The 27,957-nt window shown below is 49.8% G+C and overlaps 1 protein-coding gene across 1 annotated transcript; it reads right to left on the reverse strand.

Annotated features, from left to right (window-relative positions):
- Positions 1 to 277: 277 nt before the first annotated feature.
- On the reverse strand, positions 278 to 27,795 carry LOC132836004 (uncharacterized). The gene is made up of 2 exons (XM_060855192.1): positions 27,498 to 27,795; positions 278 to 5,587 (listed from the first exon to the last, which is right to left on the reverse strand). Exon 2 carries the CDS (start codon positions 5,549 to 5,551, stop codon positions 3,752 to 3,754), a length of 1,800 nt encoding a protein of 599 aa, XP_060711175.1. The 5' UTR covers positions 5,552 to 5,587; positions 27,498 to 27,795; the 3' UTR covers positions 278 to 3,751.
- Positions 27,796 to 27,957: the final 162 nt, after the last annotated feature.

Raw genomic sequence — 27,957 nt, forward strand, 5'->3', positions numbered from 1 at the left:
CCTCGTTGGAGAAAATGCCACAAAACCCTGCGGATTCGCAGTAATTGCGGCACATCAGAGGTACAGTTTTCTCTCAGTATCGCACTGCGGGATCGGCCAGTGTCATTAATTCCGATTCCATTCCCTTTGTCCACATAAACATCCAGGGCGGCTTCTCTTCTCTCCTTTCTGGTACAGTGTGACTCCAGAACAAAATGACAGAACAAAGTAAGACAACAGGCACGTGACAGCTCTTTACATAATGTACAACGAATGGTTTAAAAAAAACACACACACATTCATCGTCGAGATTCTGATAGAAAGGAACAGCTTTACAATTGACACAAGACATGAAATATCTGGACATTTGTCTCCTTCATAAATACATAACAGTGTCAATATTTACCACACAACGTGATTCATACAAAGTGCACACTTATTCAGAGAGCCACTACCCCCTCAGGCTGACCAGGTCGAACCTCCTTCACGGCCTAGCTCCCTGCCCCGGGGCAGTTGGGTTTGAACCTCACTTGCATTTGAGATTGTCTTACAGAGGTTAAGAGACAGGGCTGGTGCTGGGGTCAACCCCCAATGACACAGCAACAGAGCAATGGGCTCGGAGACTGGGTGAGAGAAAGAGAGAGAGAGAGAGAAACCCCTCCGCTACCGTTGGTATCTGTTTGAACAGACTGCACGCTGCTCTCACACAGCACCCCGTAGTGAGTGCACTGCACTGACAACACCCCTCACCCAGCCTGGCACCAGATGCAGACGGGCACCACGTTCTACCAAAATGGCAAGAGAAGGTCTTTTGCCCGAAATGTTGATACTTCTGCTCCTCGGATGCTGCCTGACCTGCTGTGCTTTCTCAGCGCTGCTATAATCCTAACAGCAATGGGGTCAACTGTCATTGCATTGGAAGGGTCTGTCTGAGACAGGCAGGATTCTGAAGGGGCTGGACAGGGTCAATGCTGAGAGGATGGTAGCCCCTCATGGGAGAGTCTAGAACCAGAGGGCACAGTCCCAGAACAATGAAGGGTCAGATGAGGAGGATTTTTTTTCCCTCAGTGGTTTGTGAGTCTCTGGAACTCCTTGTGGCTGAGAGCTGTGCGGGAAGTGTCCTTGTGACCGGGATGGTCAGGGAGTCAAGGATTACCGGGAGTGAGCAGGAAAGTGGATGTGAGGAATGTCGGATCAGCCAACATCCTGTTGAATGGGACAGCAGGCTCGAGGGGCTGAATAGCCTGCTTCTGTTCCTGATGAAGGGCTTTTGCCTGAAACGTCGATTTCGCTGCTCGTTGGATGCTGCCTGAACTGCTGTGCTCTTCCAGCATCACTGATCCAGAATCTGGGTTCCAGCATCTTCCTTCTGTTCCTGTTTCTAACCATCTGTGGTCTTAAATAACATTACATTTGAGTCTTTTAGTGGGAACCTAAAACTTTTATCCCATTTCTAAATTGATTCAAAACCAATTCCTCTGCATTATCTTCCCGAACAACCGAAATATCCCAGAAGAAACTCAGGGTCCAAATAAAATAATTTGTTGGCCCAGTTTTTGCATCTGAACAATTAAAATTGTTCCCCCTTTGTCATTTTCCCTGTATAGAGGCATACTGCACAGGGGCGAACGTGAGGACTGCAGATGCTGGAGATTAGAGTCTAGGTCAGAGTGGTGCTGGAAAAGCGCAGCAGGTCAGGCAGCATCCGAGGAGCAGGAGAATCGGGCCATTCGCTCTTTATGAAGGGCTTTTCGATTCTCCTGCTCCTCGGATGCTGCCCGACCTCCTGTGCTTTTCCAGCACCACTCTAATTCAGCACAGAAACAGACCCTTCGGTCCAACTTGACCATGCCGGCCAGATATCCTAAATTAATCTAGTCCCACTTGCCTCTGAACCCTTTCTATTCATGTACCCATATAGATACCTTTTAAATGCTGTAATTGTACCAGCCTCCACCACTTCCTCCAGCAGCTCGTTCCATACATGTACCACCCTCTGTGTGAAAAAGTTGCCCCTTAGGTCCCTTTTATATCTTTCCCCTCTCACCCTGAATCTACACCCTCTCATTGTGGACTCCCCCACCCTCTGATAAAAAGACCTTCCCTATTGCAACTGGAAAACAGCTGTCAGGGAGACCTGGATATTTGGACAAGTGGTCAGTGCTTTTTCATTCTTACAAGATGTCAAGGGATGACTGATAGCTGCCCATCAATGTGCTGCCTATCCTGAGACAGGCACACATGACCTGTCACATGGCTACAGGTGCAACCCCAACATAGACGGAACTCAGACAAAGTTTGGGCGTTCTCCATTCCTCCTATAATCGTCTCAATTCACGATAGTTCTCGTGATAACTCGCCCAAGGTGCCTCGTGTCAGACTCATAATGCCAGGGTGGAATACAGCTCCCATCCAGTGGATGGGCTGAGGGGAAATCTGATAGCAGGGTGACATGAGGGCTTCTGGGCAGAGGAGACAGCGTGAGCCACCAGCTGGAGAAAGGATCAGGAAGTAGGGGTTGGGTGGGGGGTTGGAGTGACTGTCAAAATGTGCCCCTGGCGACCTGAGGATAGGCATTTTGCGTCGGGAAGCTGGGATTTGGAATACACTGCCTGCCGAATGTGGTGATGGTAGATTCGACCCATTGTTTGCGAGAGAGAGAGAGAGAGAGAGAGAGAGAGAGAGAGAGAGAGGGGCTTAGGTCAGTGTCTGAAGGAAAAAGCTAGGTAGGAGGTTGAGGAATGGGGGGAGCAGGCGAGTCGCTGCTGCAGAGACCCACCCCGATGGGCTGAATGGACCCCTGGCACAACATTAGCTATTCTGGAATTCCGTGATGATTTGGGGAACGCCTCGCCCGGTGGTCAGAATGCAGGTGGAATTTCCAAACCTGTGGTTCTGGGGAGCTCGAAAAGATCTCAAAAGTTCTGAAATACGTTGTGGGTCCTGCTGTTGGACTAGGGCGGACACAGTGAGAAACCGCACGGCACCAGGTTATAGTCCAACAGATTGATTTGAAATCACAAGCTTTCGTCCCCTGATGAAGGAGCAGCGCTCCGAAAGCTTGTGACTTTGAATAAACCTGGTGATGTGTGACTTTGTCTGAAATAGGAACACATCTCTCTTTCTCTCTCTCTCTCTCTCTCTCTCTCTCTCACACAGAGTCTGCCCTGCTCAGTGTTCCTGGCCATTCTTTTTAATGCCACCTTGATGTCCCTTTGAGTTCAGTATTGACTGACACTGTGGGGAAAAGGTTGAACTCAATGCAAGTGCACCCTTTTGAGGAACTCATGGAGACAGGGCAATGCACAGAGACTGGAAAAGGACTCCTGATTTCCACTCAGAGGAAACGACAAGCAAGGAATCGCTTCCAACCCATAGGCGGGGTGCCACCAACTGGGCCACACTGAGGTGAGGTGGGCAAACAGCATGGCACAGTTGGTTCTAAGGACAGCAAGGTCTCCGACCCGAAGTCACGTCACACAGAACTGCGTTCATTTTGGTTCTAGATCTTTCCCCACTGAGAGAGACCAGGCTGGGCGACCTGCTGCCTCACACCTCAGGACTTCCTCAGCCGAACTTAACAACCTGGTCAACGCTGTACGAGTCCCTGACACGCTGAAGGAACAGGGGACAACCGGAGGAGGAGCCCCCATCTTCTGGAAGCCACTCAGTGGCGATGGTGGGGTGGAGGGGGAACAGCCCTTGCTCAGTTTGAGACCGTCTGGAGCGCGTGTCGTCCGTGTTCCGCGTCACCGCGGCTGCCGGTGCCCCCTCACCCCTCAGTGGGACTGACCAAACCGTTCCTCTCGTGCAGTGAGAGCGCGTCTGCGGCCTGCACGGCGTTCTGTCCCAGAGCCTGGAAGTAGGCCGCGTTCACAGCCTGGAAGCTCAGGCCAGCCGGCGTGCTGAGGTACTTGTGACACCCGCTAGTCCCATTGGGAATTCCGTACCGCTCCGGGTCATTGAGTGGCGGGTGCCTCAGCGCGTTCACGTCCAGAATCCCGGATTCGCTCCAGAGCTCAGCTCCGCCCCCCACTGCCGTGCATCCCCCACCAAGCGGGGTGTCTCCGTGAGGCGGGAAGCTGGGTCGCCGCGGGCGGCTTGGGCTTTTGGCAGTCCGCTCGCCGACGGATGTGGTCCGGATTTTGAGGCGCAGTTTGTGGGGGAGGGCCGTGGCTCTGAGCTCCGGGGACTGGGAGCTGCACACCAGGCCTTGGCCCTCGCTGTCGGGAAGGCCGCAGTCGGCTGCCATTGCCACGGGAACACCAGGGCGTGCCGTCGCCCCTCGGTGGGACACCCGCAGAGCTTCGATGACAGGGCACGGGGCAAAGGGACGCTCCTCCTGCTTGGCGGCTGGAAAACCGCATGGGGCTGAGGGTGGAGGGAGCTCGTCCTGAGGGTGGGCACCAGCTTCTTCGAGCTCCTCACTCTCGCTTGGGGACTGCCAGGGCGGTGCCTGCTCTGGCCTTCCCAACGCCTCAGCGACTGCGTGCCCGGCAGCAGCCTTCTCATTCACGTCAACAGCAGGCCGCCTGGAGACAATGTGACCTTTGACCCTGTGGGCCCTGGAGACTGAGCAGTCAACAGCATGCAGCTGGTTGAGCCCGTGCGAAGAAAATGCTTCACTTAGCCCACCAACGGCGAGCAGCCTCACTGGGGCGCTGTGTCCTGTCGGCTGTGCGTAAGCCGCCCTGCGGCCTACTGGATTAGGCTGAGGCACAGCAGAAGAAGAGGAAAGATCCTCCAGTCCGGTCGGATGGGTCTGAGGGTGTCCCGCGCCCCCTTGTGGCCCACACTGCCTGACGTCCCCGGGCCCCGGGTTACGCCTCCCGGGGTCTTGGTAACCGATGAACTCGATGTCACCGCAGCCGGCCTTCCCCGCCCCGGCCTCCTTCGTCAGCTCCTGGTCCGCCAAGGCCTTGACGTCTCGGGGCACCACGGGTTCCGGGCTGTCGCTGGTGCTCGACGACCCGTCGGAAACATCCGAGAGAGAGCCCCGGGGCGAGTACTTGCTGCCGGCCATGAGCCCGCTCCCTCGGCTCGAGTGCTCGGGCTCTGAGGAGTCAGAGTTGAGGAGGCCGCCATTGGGGTAAGCGCTGTAATAAGAGCTCCTGGAGGCTCCGGCCAGCTGTTGGCTCTTGACCGCGTAGGTGGCGGTGGTTATGAGGCCAAACCTCAGCTTCAGGGCCAACAGCTCCGACTTGAGCCTGACATTCTCCTCGTTGAGCGCCAGCACTCGGTTCTCCAAGACCATGTCGCTGATCCTCCTCTTCTCCCGCGAGCGCTTGGCGGCCTCGTTGTTCTTCCGCCTCTTCTCCCAGTAGGTGGCGTCTTTCTTCTCGTCGGAGATGAACTCCCGCTTCCTCCGGCCCGAGCTGGTGCTTCGGCCCTTCCCAATCCTGTTCCTCGGGGCTAACCCCTCACTGTACGGGGCGAGGGTCTCTGAGAGGCAGAGAGGAGCTGAGGCCAGGCTCTCCAACTCAGAGTAGTAACCGGATTCCATTCCTGGATGATACCTCGGGGTCACCCTCCTGCTGCTCCTAAAGCTCCGTTTGGAGAACCATGTTTCCATCCATTTCCCAATGACGCCACGGCCCTCCAATCAGCCCTGATAGGGGACACAAAACAGATTGACTTTAATATTCATTCAACAATTTCAGGTCCAACCACCAACAGGGAAAACAAAGAACAGGAGAGGGGGCAAAGGGGGGTCCTCGAGAGGGGATTCCAGAGCAGGCTACACAATGCCGGAGTTGGAACGAAAAGTGACCCCATCCCAATGGTTTTCCACTGGAACCAGAATGGGAATTCTTTTTAGCGGGATGTTACTAACTCAGCCAGTGTTTATCGCCTGTCTCTAACTGCCCTTGAGAAGGTGCTGCTGAGGTGCCCCCCTTGACCCGGGATGTTTGGGGAGGGGAATTCCCAGGATTCTAACCCAGGAACGGTGATATCGTGCCGAGTCAGGACGACATTCCCATGTGTCTTCTGCACTTGCCCTTTGGGAGAGTAGCAGGCATGTGTTTGGAAGGTGCTGACAAAGGAACATTGGTGAGTTTCTGCAGTGCACCTTGTAGATGGTCCACACTGCTGCTACTGAGTGTTGGGTGGGTGAAGAGAGTGAATATTGAAGGTGGGAGAAGGATTGTTTTAACCAGCTTGGTGGGTGGATGGTATCGAGCTCCTTGAGTGTTCTTGGAGCTGCACCCATCCAGGGCAAGTGAGGAGTAGTCCATCCCAATCCTGACCTGTGCCTTGTAGATGGTGGACGGGCCTTGGGGAGTCAGGAGGTGAGTTACTCGCTGCAGAATTCCTAGCCTCTGCCCTGCTCTTTACCTACAGTGTTCAGATAGCTAATCTGGTTCAGTTTCTGGTTAATGGTGACACCCAAGGTAATTCAGCGATTGTAATGCTATCGAGTGTCAAGGAGAGATGGCTTAGCCTCTCTCCTGTAGGTCATTGCCTGGCCAAAATGTTATTGTCCCCTTGCCAGCCCAAGCCCGGATATTAGAGGTAAAAACAATGACTGCAGATGCTGGAAACCAGATTCTGGATTAGTGGTGCTGGAAGAGCACAGCAGTTCAGGCAGCATCCGAGGAGCCCAGATATTGTCCAGATCTTGTTGCATGTGAACATGGACTGCTTCAGTCTCTGAGGAGTCACGAATGGTGCTGAACATTGTCCAACCATCAGCAAACATCCCTATTTCGGAACTTATGATGGAGGGAAGGTCATGGATGGAGCAGCTGAAGATGGTTGGTCTAACATACCAGGAACGGCTGAGGATCCTGGGATTGTATTCATTGGAGTTTAGAAGATTAAGGGGAGATCTAATAGAAACTTACAAGATAATACATGGCTTGGAAAGGGTGGATGCTAGGAAATTGTTTCCGTTAGGGGAGGAGACTCGGACCCATGGACACAGCCTTAGAGTTAGAGGGGGTCAATTCAGAACAGAAATGCGGAGACATTCCTTCAGCCAGAGAGTGGCGGGCCTGTGGAATTCATTGCCGCGGAGTGCAGTGGAGGCCAGGATGCTAAATGTCTTCAAGGCAGAGATTGATGTCACAAGTAATTAAGGGCTCCGGGGAGAATGCTGGTAAGTGGGGTTGAAATGCCCATCAGCCATGATTGAATGGCGGAGTGGACTCGATGGGCCGAATGGCCTTAGTTCCACTCCTATGTCTTATGGTTGGGCCTAGGACACCATCAGGACAAAGCTTGATTGGCTCTACATCCACCATCGTGCACCTAGACTTCATCCACCACCATGCACAATGCAGTGGGTACCATGTACCGCATTGAGTGCAGCAATTCACGAAGGATTCTTCACCCTGAACCCTCTGTCACTGAAGGGCAAGGAAATCACATACAGGAACGGCCATCCAGAATAATCCATAATGGAGTTTATACCTTGGGAACCGGCCAGAAATAAAGGGCTGAATATGGAGAGGAAGCCAATGGTTTTATGAAACATACTGGGAACAGCTCGGGCGTGTAACTGGATCAGCCCACAAGGGGGGCTGTGACAAATTGGAAGACTTCCCTGGAACGATGAAGCATTGGGTGGTTCAGTGGTTAGCACGGCTGCCTCACAGCGCCAGGGACCCGGGTTCGATTCCAGCGTCGGGTGACTGCCTGTGTGGAGTTTGCTCGTTCTCCCCATCTCTGCCTCCCACAATCCAAAGATGTGCGGGTCAGCCATGGGAAATACGGGGGGCGGGGGAGTGAGTGGAATGGTCTTTGCTGGGTCGGTGTGGACTCAGTGGGCTACATGGACTGCAGGGATTCTATGAATTCCAGTTTGGGGGGTGTGGGGGTGAGTGAAAAAGCCTGTCATTCCGTTTGGAATGAAGAAAGGGAACAGCGGACAATGAGATATGGGGCTGACTGTTCGCGAAGGCGAGGTGATGGATGAGTCCAGGGTGAAAGCTAGAGCCCATTGACCTTGCTCCAACCATAGACCATGTCTCATGGATATCCTTCCCCGTACCATTCTGACAGCATTGGAATTATTGGAGACAAGATTAGACCTCAGCATAGAAGGAAGGAAAGAGATAAAGTTGATTTAAAAAAGCAAAGTGTTGCATATATTAGTTAATAGGTCAGGATGGATTAACATAATAGGTCAGTAGATCTCATCAGAGTCTCAGCACAATCAGTCATTAAGCAGTGTGCCATCGAGATACTGACTGCAATATGAATTTACACAGAGAAATACATTATATATCAAGCAAGGAGATGGAGTGAAATAATATCTGCTTCGTCTTTTGTGTTTTAATAATATCCAAATGCATTTCTTTTCACACTATACTTTGCAGTTAAAATATCCCCGATATGTCTGGCCAATGACAAAACATACCATTCAGGAACAAAACCAGATGTTCATTCCAGTTAGTCCCGCACCTGCTGGTTTCTACACACACACACACACACACACACACACACACACACACGCAGTACGATCATGGCTGATCTCAGCTCCACTCGCCCACCCACTCACCGTAACCCCTGACCCCTTTACTGTTCAAAAATCTACCTTTGTCTCCAAAAAAAACATTCAACGAGGGGGCAGCCTCAACTGCTTCCCTGGGCAGGGACTTCCACTGACTCACAACCCTTTGGGTGAAGAGGTTCCTCCTCAACTCAGTCCTACCCCTCCCCCTCCCCCTCCCCCTCCTTATTTGGTGGCCATTCCCCCTTGTTCTAGTTTCACCCGCCAGTGCAAACAACCTCTCTGCTTCCATCTTATCTCTACCCTTCACATATTTCTATAAGATCGCCCCCCCCCACCCCTTCGCAATTCCAATGAGTCCAATCCCAGTCTATCCCCATAAGCCAACCTTTCCAGGTATTTTTCCCCGCCTACAGTTCCCACCCTGCCTGATCCAGTTTGCAGGAATTATCCCTTTGGGTCACTCCCTTCCTTTCGAGTTCCCCTGTCACCTTTGAGACTGGTCTTGGGGATCAGCTGGGAATCTCCTCAGCGGATGTCGGGTCAGTCTCACTTTGAGGCAATATTTACCAGGAAGGCACTTGTTACAAAAATATCGTCGTGGTCTCTTAATGTCTATCAGCGATCGGTGGCTGGCTGGCCCCTGTGAGACACTGCCACTCTCTTCTGGCCTGTCTAAGAGAGTGGCAGCAGTCTAAGCTTTAGACTTACTTCAGGTTTAGTGGACGGGTGAGTGGCTGCTATCTGAAACTCCTTCCAATAATGCTGTGAACAGAACTATACTCAATACCCCCATACAGTTCTGGTCACCGCATTACAGGAAGGAGGTGGAAGCATTGGCAAGGGTTCAGAGGAGATTTACTCGGATGTTGCCTGGTCTGGAGGGAAGGTCGTATGAGGAAAGGCTGAGTGACTTGAGGCTGTTTTCATTAGAGAGAAGAAGGTTGAGAGGTGACTTAATTGAGACATAGAAGATAATCAGAGGGTTAGATAGGGTGGACAGTGGACATCAGTTTTCCTTGGATGGTGATGGCTAGCAGGAGGGGACATAGCTTTAAATTGAGGGGTGATAGATACAGGACAGATTCTTTACTCAGAGAGTAGTAGGGACATGGAACGCACTGTCTGCAACAGTAGTAGACTCGCCAGCTTTAAGAGCATTTACATGGTCATTGGATAAACATATGGATGAGAATGGGATAGTGTAGGTTAGATGGTTGGGTCCACATGTCGGTGTAACATCGAGGGCTGAAGGGCCTGGACTGCACTGGAATGTTCTATGGTCTATAGGTTCCAGACCTTCATCATTGGATTTCTGGGGTGGATGTCATTCTATCGTTGAGGCCCAATTTTCCCTCCTTGAAGGCGGCTTCCAGAGTTTCATTTGGGTGCCAACACCTTCAGCTGCCTCCAACCACCTGGGAAGCTTAGGATGTTGCCCGAGTTTTAATCAGACATTTCACCTTCACTTAATGTCTTCCCATTCATTCACGGGATGTGGGCCATCACTTATTGCCCATCTGAGCACTCAAAAGTCACCCACATCGCTGTGGGTCTGGGGCCACATTAGGCCAGACCAGATAAGGATGGCAGTTGTCTTCCCTAAAGGACTTGAACAAACCAAACGGGCTTTTCTGACAATCGCGTCATCATTAGACTCGTTCCTGTTGAATTCAAATTCTGTCAATCAGCTGTGGCAGGATTTGAACCCAGTCTCCCTCGGTTATTACCTGGGGCTTTGGATTAACAATCCAGCAATAATATCACGAGGCTATCACTTTGCCACTGCTTCAGGACCGTCACAAATCCTTGACCACCTTCAGGTTTGACCTATGAGCTAATTTACTGCAGTGATATCTCTGAACCACAACCTGACCATCTCTCCAGCAGCCATCATTCGAAGCAAGCCTAGCCCCTTCCTAGCTAAGTAGTTCTGTCCAAATCGATTCAGAGCACTGCCTCGCACCTTTGACCTTCTTCAGTGCGGTCTCCTCCATTCTGTGCACTGCCCTTGATCTTATTGTTGGCATTTCTGCAAATGTAACTGTTGTGGAGAGTTCAAAATGTCTCACTAGGTCTTTCACAACGCTGTGAGATCGGGAACACAAGATGGAGTGCACCACTGCCTCCCCAGCATCAATTACACCAGTTGCTACCCCAATTTGTTCAATTCAGTTGCAACCTCAGAGTTTTGTCACTAAGTCTAGAATAAATTCTATCTCAGCCTCATATCACCTTTCATTTCCATAGCATTGTAGGGACTGGAAAATTCACAGCCATCCCGACTCATCCAAAGATGCGGCTTACTGTTTTAATCCCTTTTTTTTTAAGCAGTATTGTCGTTGCCTCTTTCACAGCTCTGACAAATCACATGACTTCAGCTCAACACTTTGGACATCACGTTTCATGTAATAAGTTTCAGTGGCTATTACACGGAGCCATACAGCTATACAGCACAGAAACAGACCCTTCGGCCCAACTCATCCCTGCTGACCAGATATCCCAACCCAATCGAGTCCCACCTGCCAGCACTTGGCCCATATCCCTCCACACCCTTCCTATCCATATACCCATCCAGATCCCTTTTAAATGCTGTAATTGTACCAGCCTCCACCACTTCCTCTGGCAGCTCATTCCATACATGCACCACCCTCTGTGTGAAAATGTTTCCCCTTAGGTCCCTTTTATATTTTATCCCTCTCCCGCTAAACCTATGCCCTCTAGTTCTGCATCCTCTACCCCAGGGAAAAGACCTTGTCTATTTATCCTATCCATGCCCCTCGTAATTTTGTCAACCTCTATAAGGTCACCCCTCAGCCTCCGATGCTCCAGGGAAAACAGCCCCAGCCTGTTCAGACTCTCCCTGTAGCTCAACCCCTCCAACCCTGGCAACATCCTTTTAAATCTTTCCTGCACCCTTTCAAGTTTAACAGCATCTTTCCGCTAGGAGGGGGACCAGAATTGAACGCAGTATTCCAACAGTGGCCTAACCAATGCCCTTAAACATGGACCTCCCAAACTTCTACACTCAATGCACTGACCAATGAAGGAAACCATACCAAACACCTTCTTCACTATCCTATCTACCTGCGACCCCACTTTCAAGGAGCTATGAACTTGCACTCCAAGGTCTCATTGCTCAGCAACACTCCCCAGGACCTTACCGTTAAGTGTATAAATCCTGCCCTGACTTGACAGTAAGTTAAGACCGGGGGGAATAGGAACAAGAGTAGGCCATTCGGCCCCACGCTTTGCTGTTCGACAGGACCCCAACTGAGCTGAGAGCAGAGGTCACAGCATTGTGGCAAACCGTAAAAGGGGGACGATGTAAAACAGAGATGGAGAAAGAGGGAGGACTAAAGGGCGCAATGTAAGAGAGAGAAAAGAGATTGAGGAGGGCGATAAAGTGAAGGGAAAGTTCATTAGGATAAACATGGGGAAAATAAATGAAAAAAAATGGTGTGGTTCTTGTAAGAAAGAGTTTCAGTCGTGACAAGGGACACGCCAATGGCTATCTTCATCAGGCCTCCAGTTTGAGTAATACAGCGAAGCCAGGCAGTCTCTGTGCTCGGGATGTATATGTTCAGGTGGCCTACCATACTGTCATGAGGGAAGACGAGCTGAGGTTGGGCAGACTGGACACCTTTTCGCTGGCGGTTGCAAAGAGTTGACTTCATTGAAACGTGGAACACTGTTGACAAGTTCCGTGTGAAAATGATATTTCCTCTTGTGGGTGAGTCCAGGGCTGGAGGGAGGCCTGTTTTCATATTAGGGTGGTCCTTTTCTGACGGAAGTGAGGAGAATGGTTCTCTCCCTCAGAAAGTAACATGATTTTGGAAACCTCTACCTCAGAGATCTCTGTCTCGGACTCAGTGGTTAGCACAGCTGCCTCACAGCACCAGGGTCCTGGGTTCGATTCCAGCCTCAGGCGACTCTCTGTGTGGAGTTTGCACATTCTCCCCGTGGCTGCATGGGTTTCCTCCGGGTGCTCCGGTTTCCTCCCACTGTCCAAAGATGTACAGGTTAGGGATTGGCCAAGCTAAATTACCCATAGTGCCCAGGGATGTGCAGGTTAAGGATTGGCCATGCTAAATTACCCATAGTGCCCAGGGATGTGCAGGTTAGGGATTGGTCATGAGAAATTACCCATAGTTCCCTGAGATACTTAGGTTAGGGATTGGCCATGGGAAATTATGCTGTGGTGTCCAGGGATGTGTAGGTTAGGGATTGGCCAAGCTAAATTACCCATAGTGCCCAGGGATGTGCAGGTTAAGGATTGGCCATGCTAAATTACCCATAGTGCCCAGGGATGTGCAGGTTAGAGATTGGTCATGAGAAATTACCCATAGTTCCCTGAGATATTTAGGTTAGGGATTGGCCATGGGAAATTACGCTGTGGTGTCCAGGGATGTGTAGGTTAGGGATTGGCCACGCTAAATTACCCATAGTGCCCTGAGATATATAGGTTAGGGATTGGCCATGGGAAATTGTCCCGTGGTGTCCAGGGATTTGTAGGTTCAGGATTGGCCATGCTAAATTACCCATAGTGCCCTGAGATATGTAGGTTAGGGATTGGCCATGGGAAATTACCTTGTGGTGTCCAGGGATGTGTAGGTTAGGGATTGGCTATGCTAAATTACCCAAAGTGCCCCGGGATGTGTAGGTTAGGGATTGGCTATGCTAAATTACCCAAAGTGCCCCGGGATGTGTAGGTTAGGGATTGGCCATGGGAAATTACCTTGTGGTGTCCAGGGATGTGTAGGTTAGGGATTGGCTATGCTAAATTACCCAAAGTGCCCTGGGATGTGTAGGTTAGGGATTGGCCATGGGAAATTACCTTGTGGTGTCCAGGGGAATGCAGGCTTAGGTGGATGAGTCTGGGTGGGATGCCCCTCGGAGGGTTGGTATGTTCTCCATGGGGCAAGTGGCCTGCTCCCATGCTGTTGGGATTGTATGTGAAGCTGCTGATTAAATAGGTTTGAGACAGACAGATTCTGCCAGGAAACGGGGTTCGAGAGTTACCAGGGGACAGATGAGGAGCTGCGGAACAGGCCTGAGGGGCTGAATGGCCTACTCCCGCTCCAATGCCACCTGAAACATCCAGAGAGATACACCGGCCTCGCCTGCCTTCCTGATTTCAATGGACGACAGGGAGAGGAATCACACATGATCTGCCGACACGTTAAAGTAGGTCAGAGATGGGGAATGTACAGCAGCAACATTGTGACCTCGTTTATTAAATGCACACATCGAATCATCGAGAGAAAACCTAGATTCTGAAACCGAGAGCCATCAACCGAATGCCAGCGAGTGCTGCCTGATGTAAGCCAGGCTTTGTCTGAGCAGAAAAAATATAGGTCAACCATTAATTAGCCCAATGCAGGGAATAAGGCTTTAGCTAAAATTAAACCCTGGCCATGCCGGGAGAAAGGTTAGCTCATTCGCAGTCGAAGGGAATTAAACATGTTTTAAAAATATCAAAAAGTTTCTTCCCACTGGCTGAGTGTTGGTTACACAGACTGGCGGCAGGATTTGGGGGGTCATGAGGAACGTGATAGGAAGGATGTGGAAGCATTGGGAAGGGTGCAGAAGAGATTTACGTCCGGAGTCTGTGTGGGTTTCCTCTGGGTGCTCCAGTTTCCTCCCCTAGTCTAAAGATGTTCAGGTTATGGTGGATTGGCCATACTAAATTACCCATAGTGCTCAGGGATGTGCAGGTTAGGGTGGATTGGCCATGCTAAATTACCCATAGTGTTCAGGGATGTGTAGGTTAGGGTGGATTGGCCATGCTAAATTACTCCATAGTGTTCAGGGATGTGCAGGTTAGGGTGGATTGGCCATGCTAAATTACCCATAGTGTTCAGGGATGTGCAGGTTAGGGTGGATTGGCCATGCTAAATTACCCATAGTGCCCAGGGATGTGCAGGTTAGGGTGGATTGGCCATGCTAAATTACCCATAGTGCCCAGAGTTGTGCAGGTTAGGGTGGATTGGCCATGCTAAATTACCCATAGTGCCCAGGGATGTGCAGGTTAGAGTGGATTGGCCATGCTAAATTACCCATAGTATTCAGGGATGTGTAGGTTAGGGTGGATTGGCCATGCTAAATTACCCATAGTATTTAGGGATGCGCAAGTTAGCCTGGTATGGGGGGAAGGTCTTATGAGGAAAGGCTGAGGGACTCGAGGCTGTTTTTGTTTGAGAGAAGAAGGTTGAGAGGTAACTTAGTAGAGGCATACAAGATAACCAGAGGGCTAGATAGGGTGGATAGTGAGAGTCTCTTTTCTCAGATGGCTAGCAGGAGGGGACATAGCTTTACAGTGAGGGGTGATAGATATAGGGCAGACGTGGGAGATATGTTCCTTACTCAGAGAGTAGTAGGGGCGTGGAACACACTGCCTGCAACAGTAGTAGACTCGCCAACTTGAAGGGCATTTAAATGGTCATTGGATAAACATATGGATGAGAATGGAATGTTCTATGTTCCACGAACACACTGAAGGTGTTAAGGAGGCCTGAGTAAGCTTAGAACGGGAATAAAGACAGAGTGGTATTGGAACTGTCAGGGATTATCTGCAGTCAAGCCTTCAGCTCCAGGAGAAGGGTTGTCGAAATCTCCACCGACCAGTCCACCTCCTTCATCACTAAGGGGAAGCAGCCAAGAGGGGAGGGAGCGGGAGATAGTGTGTCTCTGTCCTGATCTGACCTGACCGTGTGTAAACACGTACAGCTGCCTCAGATCCCAGTGGTGTTCCAGCTGCTCGCCCTCACGCATTCTGATTGGACTGGATAGGCAGAAGCTTTCTCCCCAGGGTGCAAAGGTCAACTAGAAGGGGGCACAGGTTCGGGGCGAGAGGGGGGAACGTTTCCGGGAGAAAATGTTTCACACAGAGGGCGGTGGGTGCCTCGAACACACAGGCAGTGGAGGGGGTGGAGGCAGGCATGCTAGCTAAAGGTGGCACGGTGGCTCAGTGATTAGCACTGCTGCCTCACAACGCCAGGGACCTAGGTTCGATTCCAGCCTTGGCTGACTGTCTGTGTGGAGTTTGCACATTCGCCCTGAGTCTGTGTGGGTTTCCTCCGGGCGCTCCAGTTTCTGCCCATAGACTAAAGATGTGCAGGTTAGGGTGGATTGGCCATGCTAAATTACCCATAGTGTTCAGAGATGTGCAGGTTAGGGTGGATTGGCCATGCTAAATTACCCATAGTGTTCAGGGATGTGCAGGTTAGAGTGGATTGGCCATGCTAAATTACCCATAGTGTTCAGGGATGTGCAGGTTAGGGTGGATTGGCCATGCTAAATTACCCATAGTGTTCAGAGATGTGCAGGTTAGGGTGGATTGACCATGCTAAATTACCCATAGTGTTCAGAGATGTGCAGGTTAGGGTGGATTGACCATGCTAAATTACCCATAGTGTTCAGGGATGTGCAGGTTAGGGTGGATTGGCCATGCTAAATTACCCATAGTGTTCAGAGATGTGCAGGTTAGGGTGGATTGACCATGCTAAATTACCCATAGTGTTCAGAGATGTGCAGGTTAGGGTGGATTGACCATGCTAAATTACCCATAGTGTTCAGGGATGTGCAGGTTAGAGTGGATTGGCCATGCTAAATTACCCATAGTGTTCAGAGATGTGCAGGTTAGGGTGGATTGACCATGCTAAATTACCCATAGTGTTCAGAGATGTGCAGGTTAGGGTGGATTGACCATGCTAAATTACCCATAGTGTTCAGGGATGTGCAGGTTAGGGTGGATTGGCCATGCTAAATTACCCATAGTGTTCAGAGATGTGCAGGTTAGGGTGGATTGGCCATGCTAAATTACCCATAGTGTTCAGGGATGTGCAGGTTAGAGTGGATTGGCCATGCTAAATTACCCATAGTGTTCAGAGATGTGCAGGTTAGGGTGGATTGACCATGCTAAATTACCCATAGTGTTCAGGGATGTGCAGGTTAGGGTGGATTGGCCGTGCTAAATTACCCATAGTGTTCAGGGATGTGCAGGTTAGGGTGGATTGACCATGCTAAATTACCCATAGTGTTCAGAGATGTGTAGGTTACGGGGGATTGGCCATGCTAAATTACCTATAGTGTTCAGGGATGTGCAGGTTAGGGTGGATTGGCCATGCTAAATTACCCATAGTGCCCAGAGATGTGCAGGTTAGGGTGGATTGGCCAGGCTAAATTACCCATAGTGCCCAGGGATGTGCAGGTTAGGGTGGATTGGCCATGCTAAATTACCCATAGTGTTCAGGGATGTGCAGGTTAGGGTGGATTGGCCATGCTAAATTACCCATAGTGTTCAGGGATGTGCAGGTTAGGGTGGATTGGCCAGGCTAAATTACCCATAGTGCCCAGGGATATGCAGGTTAGGGTGGATTGGCCATGCTAAATTACCCATAGTGTTCAGGGATTTGCAGGTTAGGGGGGATTGGCCATGCTAAATTACCCATAGTGTTCAGGGATGTGCAGGTTAGGGTGGATTGGCCATGCTAAATTACCCATAGTGTTCAGGGATGTGCAGGTTAGGGTGGATTGGCCATGCTAAATTACCCATAGTGCCCAGAGATGTGCAGGTTAGGGTGGATTGGCCAGGCTAAATTACCCATAGTGCTCAGGGATGTGTAAGTTAGGGGTAAATGTAGAGGAATGGGTTTGGGTGGGATACATTTTGAAGGGTTGGTGTGGAGTGGTCAGGCCGAAGGGCCTGTTACCACACTGCAGGGGTTGTATAAAATTCAATGTTCAATTTGACAGACACGTGAACAGGAGGCAAACAGAGGGATAGATACCAGGTATGGGCAACAGGTAGCACGTCTAAATAAGGACTTGGAATCACCAGAGGCCTAGCAGGCTGAAAAGCCTAATCCTGTGCTGCATTGATTGTATTATTCATGAGAAGGCTCTGTAACTAGAAGAAATCAGCAAGCAACTGAGCAGGCTGGGGCTGTTTTCCCTGGAGCATCGGAGGCTGAGGGGTGACCTTATAGAGGTTTATAAAATCATGAGGGGCATGGATAGGATAAATAGGCAAGGTCTTTTCCCTGGGGTGGGGGGAGTCCAGAACTAGAGGGCATAGGTTGAATGTGAGAGGGGAAAGATATAAGAGGAACCTAAGGGGCAACTTTTTTCACGCAGAGGGTGGTACGTGTATGAAATGAGCTGCCAGGGGAAGTGGCGGAGGCTGGTACAATTACAACATTTAACAGGCATCTGGATGGGTATATGAATAGGAAGGGTTTGGAGGGGTGTGGGCCAAGTGCTGGCAAATGGGACTGGATTAGATTAGGATATCATGGAGGAGTTACACCGTGCTGTACATCTCCGTGACTCCACACCTGAATATCTCAGCATCTGTACTCAGATTCACGGGGCCCTAGGTTTGGTTTGGTTTGGTTTTTTTTGGCGGGGGCGGCTGGACTCTCCTAACTCGGGGAGAAATCTAAATCCCATGGAGCACAATAAGCTGCAGCGAAGGCGTCTGCTTGTACACGACATACAGCCCAGACCTGGGTCTGCTTCCAACAGTGAAGGCTCAGAGTCAACAAGTTGTCTGAGCTGGGCAGTACCACGAGAGAGGGGGCACAGACACTGAGGAGAGGGTGGGAAGTGTATTTTTAGAGGGGTTGGGGTGGGGTGATGGTGGTATTGGAACATCTGCCCCATGCCAGTGTGTATTGCTGACCAGTCACAGCCACAAACAATACAGTCTGTACAAACACCGCAGTGCCCACATACCCTGCACTCAGTGACAGATAACCACCTAACTACAGACTGGCAAGAGCTGAATACTTGGCAGTCTCCAAAAGCTGCATGGCCCGTCAACAGATTGTGTTCGTACGTCTGTAACTCAACAGTACCTGGGCAGCAGCATGCAAAAGTACAGTAACTGTGCGACTGTGAGACTCTGCCTGTGTCCCTGCCTGCATTTTATTTCAGAGAATCCCGCAGGAATGTGACTTTTGTAACAATTCGCAGTGTTTGACTGCTGTCTAGAGAAGCGATTTAGCTCAGCAGACAGAAAGATTGTTCCCAGTGACATCTGGAACAGTGTGAACAGAAATTCAACTTTGCTGCTTCCCACGTTTATCAGCAATGAAGATCAGTCAGTCTGTATGAAAGAATTACATCACCACTAAACCATCACTACAGTACACTCTGGCCAGCAGCTGTTCAGGCTTACATCAGGTTCCTGTGCTGTCTGCTCAGTCAGTGCCTTGACACTAACCAGTGTTCCAAAGTTTGAGAACCCCACACTAGATACAGACTCTCCGAGTGGCTGATAGGGCAGGAGATATCAAAGAGTGGGAAGGCGATGTGTGAGGGTGACTGGGGAGCTGGTGTCAATTGAGGAGAATGGGGTGTGTGTTGGAGGAACTGGTATCTGACAGTGGGACTGCGTGTGTGTGTGCGCGCGCGCGCTGGAGGAACTGGTATCTGACAGTGGGACTGCGTGTGTGTGTGCGCGCGCGCGCTGGAGGAACTGGTATCTGACAGTGGGACTGTGTGTGTGTGTGTGTGTGTGTGTGTGTTGGAGGAACTGGTATCTGACAGTGGGACTGCGTGTGTGTGTGTGTGTGTGTGTGTGTTGGAGGAACTGGTATCTGACAGTGAGACTGTGTGTGTGTGTGTTGGAGGAACTGGTATCTGACAGTGGGACTGCGTGTGTGTGTGTGTGTCTGTGCTGAAGGAACTGGTATCTGACAGTGGGACTGTGTGTGTGTGTGTGTGTGTTGGAGGAACTGGTATCTGACAGTGGGACTGTGTGTGTGTGTGTGTTGGAGGAACTGGTATCTGACAGTGAGACTGTGTGTGTGTGTGTTGGAGGAACTGGTATCTGACAGTGGGACTGCGTGTGTGTGTGTGTGTCTGTGCTGAAGGAACTGGTATCTGACAGTGGGACTATGTGTGTGTGTGTGTGTGTGTGTGTGTGTGTGTTTTGGAGGAACTGGTACCTGACAGTGGGACTGTGTGTGTCTGTGTGTGTGTGTGTGTTGGAGGAACTGGTATCTGACAGTGGGACTGCGTGTGTGTGTGTGTGTGTGTTGGAGGAACTGGTACCTGACAGTGGGACTGTGTGTGTGTGTGTGTGTGTGTTGGAGGAACTGGTATCTGACAGTGGGACTGCGTGTGTGTGTGTTGGAGGAACTGGTATCTGACAGTGGGACTGTGTGTGTGTGTGTGTCTGTGTGTGCTGGAGGAACTGGTATCTGACAGTGGGACTGTGTGTGTGCGTCTGTGTGTGCTGGAGGAACTGGTATCTGACAGTGGGACTGTGTGTGTGTGTGTGTGTGTGTGTGTGTGTGTGTGTTTTGGAGGAACTGGTACCTGACAGTGGGACTGTGTGTGTCTGTGTGTGTGTGTGTGTGTGTGTTGGAGGAACTGGTATCTGACAGTGGGACTGCGTGTGTGTGTGTGTGTGTGTTGGAGGAACTGGTATCTGACAGCGGGACTGCGTGTGTGTGTGTTGGAGGAACTGGTATCTGACAGTGGGACTGCGTGTGTGTGTGTGTGTGTGTTGGAGGAACTGGTACCTGACAGTGGGACTGTGTGTGTGTGTGTGTGTTGGAGGAACTGGTATCTGACAGTGGGACTGCGTGTGTGTGTGTTGGAGGAACTGGTATCTGACAGTGGGACTATGTGTGTGTGTGTGTGTGTGTGTGTCTGTGTGTGCTGGAGGAACTGGTATCTGACAGTGGGACTGTGTGTGTGCGTCTGTGTGTGCTGGAGGAACTGGTATCTGACAGTGGGACTGTGTGTGTGTGTGTGTGTGTGTGTGTTGGAGGAACTGGTATCTGACAGTGGGACTGTGTGTGTGCGTGTGTGTGTGTGTGTCTGGGTGTGCTGGAGGAACTGGTATCTGACAGTGGGACTGTGTGTGTGCGTGTGTGTGTGTGTGTCTGGGTGTGCTGGAGGAACTGGTATCTGACAGTGGGACTGTGTGTGTGTGTGTGTGTGTGTGTGTGTGTGTGTGTGTGCTGGAGGAACTGGTATCTGACAGTGGGACTGTGTGGATATGTGAGGAGCTTGTATCTGACGGACAGGGTGTGTGTGTCTCTATATTTGTGTATGAGAGTGTGTGTGTACGTCAGTGAATGTATGTGTGTGCCTGTGTATGTATGTGGAGGCACACGTGTGTGTGTATGTATGTGGAGGCACACGTGTGTGTGTCTGTGTGTATACATGTGTGGGTGAGTGTGTGTGTGAGAGGGAGAGAGTATGTGTGTGTGTGTGTGTGTGCGTGTGTGAGAGAACGTGTGTGTGTGTTGGGTGGAGATGAGTGTATGAGTGCGTCTGTGTGATTGTCTATGAGTGTGTATATGTGTATTTGTCTGTATGTGTGTGAAGGTGTGTGTGTCTATGGGTGTATGTGTGTGTTTGTGTGTGTGTGCGTGCGTGCATGTGTCGATGTGTGTGTCTGTGAGTGTGTTTATGTGTGTGAGTATGAGCATTTGAATCAGAGAAACTGAAATAAAAGGGGAGGTGGGGGGAGCTGCAGAACCGTCCCAGGTTTCAGCGTGGCTCTCTGACTACCCCGGCTCGTGATGGATACTATCCATCGAGGTACAGCCTCTCTCATCTCAGATTCAGGCCCCTATTAACAAGAACTTTCCACATTACTGATACGCAACAATTAGGAAACCCAAGTTCCTCTTTCAGAAGCACCACATCCAAATCAATTACATAACCTTCAGCTGTTAGAAGCTGGGAAAAACAGTGTGTATCGCACCAGGAATAGACAACTCCTCACACGGGCACTGTCTTTGTCCTCTGAAGCCACTTCGACAAAGAAAAACTAGTGCCCAGTGAAATGTCACAATCTCTCCAGTGCCTTGGTTGTAATTCTATTTTTATCCACCGTTTTATGACTGACATCACTGTTTAAATTACTTCCCTGTAGTGAGCTTAAAAATAGGCCGAGATACAGGCTTGAGAACAAAGGTCACTGTTCCTAGGTTACCCGGGTAATTCAGACCCTCAAGTTAGGTTTGCACAGGATTAAAAAGCGCAGAAATAGGCCCAAGGTGTTCATACATAATCTCGAGAAGTTTTAACGCCTACTTTTTGGTTGTATATTGATTGTTCGATATTGGTTATGTTGTTTATTTTTTATTTTTGTGGGAACAGACCATTTGGGCCAACAAGCCCACACCAACCCCCAGGAAAAGTATTCCACCCAAACCCATTCCCCGACTACCCTCATCCCCCTCTGACTAATCCACCCTAACCTACACATCCCTGAACACTCTGGGTAATTTAGCCTGGCCAATCCACCCTAACCTGCACATCCCTGGGCACTCTGGGTAATTTAGCCTGGCCAGACCACCCTAACCTACACATCCCTGGGCACTATGGGTAATTTAGCCTGGCCAGTCCACCCTAACCTACACATCCCTGGGCACTATGGGTAATTTAGCCTGGCCAGTCCACCCTAACCTACACATCCCTGAACACCATGGGGTAATTTAGCATGGCCAATCCACCCTAACCTGCACATCCCTGGGCACTATGGGAAATTTAGCCTGGCCAGTCCACCCTAACCTACACATCCCTGGGCACTATGGGTAATTTAGCCTGGCCAGTCCACCCTAACCTACACATCCCTGAACACTATGGGGTAATTTAGCCTGGCCAATCCACCCTAACCTGCACATCCCTGGGCACTATGGGTAATTTAGCATGGCCAATCCACCCTAACCTGCACATCCCTGGGCACTATGGGTAATTTAGCCTGGCCAATCCACCCTAACCTACACATCCCTGGGCACTATGGGTAATTTAGCATGGCCAATCCACCCTAACCTGCACATCCCTGGGCACTATGGGTAATTTAGCCTGGCCAATCCACCCTAACCTGCACATCCCTGGGCACTATGGGTAATTTAGCCTGGCCAGTCCACCCTAACCTACACACTGAGTTGTGTTATGGGTTCATGTTTCAGAACTAGACTTGGCCAGATATAAGCTCCCAACCTAGTACCCTATGTACAAAGCCCTTGGACACCAGGTTCTTGTCTCCCTGTTTCAAGGGAAGTGTGACTCTTACAAAAGTAAAATGAGCCAGCTACATTGTGAGACTTGAGATGAAAAGGAAGCTGCAAACACTGAGGACAGAGATGCAGACAGCAGCTTGTTCATGGCTCAGGAAGGCAGAGAGAATCACTCTCATGTTGAGAAACAGGAACTGCTGCTGGCCTACCCTTCACCACTTGCAGTTGCCTGACTGTGTGCAGTCCATGGCCACTGCTTGCAATCCTGCAGCAGGTTGGTTTCTCTGGGGATTCGGAGCAGGGGTAGGCCATTCGGCCCCTCCAGCCTGTTCCACCACTCAAAACAACCAGGTTGTGGTCTCAGCTCCACTTTCCAATTGCCCACAGCCTCGCACCCCATCTTACCCTGGACTCCATCGAAGCTCAGAGAGTCCCAAATCAGTGTGGAGGCAGGCCATTCAGCCCATCGAGTCCACCCTCTGAGGAGCAGCCTGCCCCTATAATACTGCATTTCCCATGGCCGGGCCACCTAACCTGCACATCTTCGGATTGTGGGAGGAAACTCCGTGCAAATAATGTGCAAACTCCACGCACACTGTCACCCGAGGGTGGAATCGAACCCAGGTACCGTGAGGCAGCAGCGCTAACCACTGAGCTGTCCTAATCCATTGAACACAACCCTCAGTAAACATCAAGACCCATCCAACGCTGGGGAAGAGGATGCAGTTTCCTCAATCTCTCTTAAAAAAGGGGAGACATCTTTTTCTTAAAACCACGCCCTCGTGGAATGCACTCTATCCAGTCACTGTGAGATCTTTATATAATTCAGTGAGACACTTGGTGTGAAGGGATTTCACACGAAAGCTTCCAGCCAGGAGACTACAAGTGGTCATATCGATTGGGAGGAAGTGAGGACTGCAGATGTTGGAGAGCCAGAGTCGAGAGAGTGATGCTGGAAAAGCGCAGCAGGTCAGGCAGCATCTGACCAGCAGGAGAGGCTACATTTCGGGCATAATTCAATTCAAGATGGGAGACGGTTACGGAGAGTGGTGAACGCGGACCCAGGCAATCACAAAGGCCAACCTCCCATCTCTAGAATCCATCTCCTAGGCCCGTTGTCAAGGAAAGGCGGCCAGCATTCTCAAAGCTCCATCCCACCCTGGCAATGTTTTTCTACAACCTCTACCATCGGGGAGAAGGTACAGAAGTCTGAACACACGCACCGGCCGGTTTCAAAACAGTTTCTACCCGACTGTTGTTAGAATAGACTCACAAACTCTTAACATTCGCCTGTACCTGTGTTTTTGTTTCTGCTGCTGTTTCCCTATTATTTACTATCGATGCTCCTTAACTCTGTCATCTGCCTGTATTGCTCGCAAGACAAAGCTTTTCACTGCGCCTCGGTACACAATCAATTCAATTCAATTCATGAGCCCTTCACCAGGAATGTGGAGGTAAGGGGAAGGGGCGGAGAGATAAATCTATTATGTCTATTCGTCGAGGGAACCACGTAACATTCCGGGGGGACCTGGGTACGAATCCGCCCCGGAGCAGACGGTGGAATTAGAATTCAGTAATAATCTGGAGTTATTTTGATTTCATTCACACGATAAGGACATCACTGGCGCCCATCCCTAATTGCCCCAGAGGATGGTGGTTTTGTTCCCTAAAGACCCTTTGTGGACCAGATGGGTTTTCCCCTGACACTCAATTCCCAGTCATCATTCGGCTCTGAATTCTGGATATGTTTAATCAAATTCAAATTCCGCCATCAGCCTGGGCAGGATTTGATCCCAGGTGCCCTGGATTAACAGTGATAATGCCACCACCGTCTCCTCTATGTTAAGTGTCTCGCTGTTGTTTAAAACCTCATCTGGTTCATTCGTGTCCTTTATAGAAAGAAATCTGCCATCCTCACCCATCCTCCTCCAGACTCACAGTGATGTCTTAGATTAGATTAGGTTTAGACTCCTAACAGTGTGGAAACAGGCCCTTCGGCCTAACAAGTCCATACCCACCCTCTGAAGGGTAACCCACCTAAACCCATTTCCCTCTGACTAATGCACCTAACACTTATGGACAATTTAGCGTGGCCAATTCACCCTGACCCACACATCCCTGGGCACTATGGGCAATTTAGCCTGACCAATCCACCCTAACCTGCACATCTTTGGACTGTGGGAGGAAACCGGAGCATCCGGAGGAAACCCAAGCAGACACAGGGAGAATGTGCAAACTCCGCACAGACCCAAGGCTGGAATCGAACCCGGGTCCCAGGCACTGTGAGGTTACAGTGCTAACCACTGAACAATGTGGGTGAGGGGAATGGACAGTAAATGCGAGCCTGGACTAAAGTAAAATAAAAATATTCTTTCTGATTTTTTTTTAAAACTCAAAGCCACTTGAGCTTAATTATGTCTAATAGTGGCCACTTCAACATTGCAACCTGTCAGAGTAGGAAGGGTTCTGCCTGAATTATTGGGATTTATTGATGATGGTCTTATCTTTAGGGGGGGGAAATGTGTTGCTGGAAAAGCGCAGCAGGTCAGGCAGCATCAAAGGAGCTGGAGAATCGACGTTTCGGGGCATGAGCCTTTCTTTAGGGGTGGCTTGGTGGTTAGCACTGCTGCTTCCCAGCCCCAGGTTCAATTCCACCCTCAGGCGACTGTCTGTGTGGAGTTTACACATTCTCCCTGTGTCTGCGTGGGTTTCCTCCCACCCTCCAAAGATGCAGGTGAATTGCCCCTAGTGTTAGCTGCATTAGTCAGAGGGGGATGGATCTGGGTGGGTTGGTCCTCAGAGGGTCAGTGTGGACTGGTTGGGCCAAAGGGCCTGTTTCCACACTGTTGGGAATCTAATCATATTGAAGGTTATGATTTTTTACCCTTTTCTTGAGCTCCTTTGCAGATGTAAACAGTCACCCCTCAGCCTTTCCCTTTAGAGTTCAATCAATCCTTCCAAACCTGACTACGTTTCCCTAATTAGAAACTTGCCTCCACACTGTGTACACTCTCTGACAGAACACTCTGTACATTTTCAAGTCGTTTCTGTTTCACGCAAGGCAGAACCAGAATTTGCATAGCTCTGAAGATCAGGGAATCCAGGGAGCATATGGTACTGAAGTTTTATTTTTAGACTCGAAAGAGAGTCAAAATAGATGACGCTGCGAGACTGGAGCAAACGAGTCTCCCTCCCAAACAGCAAGAGCCGAATCTTGTTCGGTCTGGCGAACCCCTGCATTTGTGGAGCGCCCTTCCCTTCTAAAGTGCTGGCCCTCTGAAGTGAGTCTCACTCCGGCCACCGCCTCACACAGCAAGATCCCACAGCCAACAAGATTGGTTAATCCAGTTGAATGAATTTTTTTTTCAAAAATCCCAGGATACCCTTGGGAGGGACAGCAGGATGGAGACACGAGGAACCCCCACCCCACTGCCCTTCTCATCTGCACTGCATCTTCTATCTCAATGTCATATTCTTAACATACCCCGTGATTTAAAACCTCAACATTCTCTTTCTCAGGTGAATCCCAGCCTCCAGAGAATTCACTATCTTTTTGATAACCAATATTTTCCCCAAACTTCAGGTTAACCCTGTGTTCCTAACACTGTACCCACCCCCCCCCTCAGTTCCAAACTATCCAGCCAAAGAAACACTGCACTCTGTCTGTCCTGTCCCTGGTTAGTGTGTTATATCAGTATCTCTGGAGTTAGAGTCTGTCCTGTCCCTGGTTAGAGTGTTATATCAGTGTTTCTGGTGTTAGAGTCCGTCCTGCCCCTGGTTAGAGTGTTATATCAGTGTTTCTGGAGTTAGAGGGGATTAAAATCCTTACTGTTTTCTGAGGATGATGGAAGGATGGCTTGCTATTTGTTCTTGACTAGGTGGGTCAAAGGATGTCTTTTGTGTGCTGTAGATTTTTATCACAGCAGGCTGACTCAAAAGCTATGAAAATTGCCCATTTATCAATCGCTATTCAGTTGTACGCGGGACCACTCAATTTTCCTTCCAATTAATATCTCCCAGATTTTTAACTTCACACAAAAATTAAAAGTAAAAGTTTAAAAAAAACCTCTTTTTTTTAAAAAAAAAGAACATCCCCAACTACAGGTTATAAGGTGACTGAAATAAACATTCCCAAAATCATGGGCCACTCTGTTAGAGACATGTCCAGTTGGAAAGCTGGTGATTCTATCATGTGTTATTTCAGCTCTGCTATTTCCTTCACATTGACTTCTCGCACTTAATGAGTTACTGACTGCCACGTCCAGGAATCTCAGCATTCAGGCGCTCACCCACCAAGCGCTCACCCATCCCCGTGTGCAAATACACATCTGAATGACTCTTGCACACAGAAACCTGCCGTCCCCACCCCATCCCCATCCAGACATCATGCTGGACACTCGAGAAATGGCAAGGCCCAACACTCCCACCAGCCTCACCTCCCTTCCCCCCCCAACCCTACAACCCCCACAGACACCAGATCTGAAGAAACCCACAATAAATAGGACCCACAAGAGACAGCTTGCCGTTTGGCAAACTCACTCCCACGCAACCAACGTGCGGCATTTCACCCACAGAATTGAAGTTTAATTATAGATCAGGCGAGGTATAAATCCACTCATCTGACAGGGACCGCTCTAAAAATAAAAATGTCCAATTAAGTCTAGTCTCTCTCTGATCCTGCAATCAAATTCAGCGGATTCCACTTAAATTGCCAACAATTTTAGCCATTTTTAAAAAGGTTTTTCAATCATTAATGAATCAATTAATAATCATTAGCTTCTGAACACAACTGACTTAAAAGCAAAGTGTTTATTTAGGTGAATATAGTATGAGGCGCTCTCACACAGACACACTCCACTTCTGTCAAAAGACAGCTATCCAGCACTTAATTAGATCAACATGGAACAGTCATCACACTGACCCACTTTACATTTAAGTAAGACAGAACACTGGCAATGCATTGCCAAGGCTGGTCAACTGGGCTGACAGAATGGAACAGAAGAGAGAGAGAGAGAGAGAGAGAGAAAGATACCATCACTACACATGTACAACACAGAGATTTGACACAGTACCTTCTGCTAAGACTTTACACAAAGCATCCAAACTGTGCACTGCTCCTTTGCCAGATATAACACACACAAATTGATCTCTTGCTCTATATATTTAGGAATATAGAGGTATTTTGCTTTCCTGTGTGGATCTTGGAGCAACTTGTATCTTGGCTGAGTTTGTATCCTTTGCTCTGGCTGCTATGTTGTACCTTTCCTCTCTCATTGCCAGGAACTATGGGGATATGTGTTAGTAGGTCGGTCGTTGCATAACAGCCACTTAACTGCCTAGTCACGTTTGAGCCGGGCTGTTTTCTCTCTCTCTCTCTCTCTTTTCTGCGCAATGGGGAAGGGATAAAAAAAATTAGGCAGGCAGCCAGCCAAGAGAGAGCTGGAGGAAAACAGAGTCAGAGACCTATCGCCACAATTCAGGGGAGGGGAGAGTGTGATGTATACGAGAGAGAGAGAGAGACATTAAACGGAT

The sequence above is a fragment of the Hemiscyllium ocellatum genome, chromosome 45, assembly GCF_020745735.1.
Source record: "Hemiscyllium ocellatum isolate sHemOce1 chromosome 45, sHemOce1.pat.X.cur, whole genome shotgun sequence".
NCBI lineage: Eukaryota > Metazoa > Chordata > Chondrichthyes > Orectolobiformes > Hemiscylliidae > Hemiscyllium > Hemiscyllium ocellatum.

Bases quoted from the DNA above. Each gene is read 5' to 3' on its own strand.
- LOC132836004 (XM_060855192.1), bottom strand. From the start codon at position 5,551: ATGGAAACATGGTTCTCCAAACGGAGCTTTAGGAGCAGCAGGAGGGTG.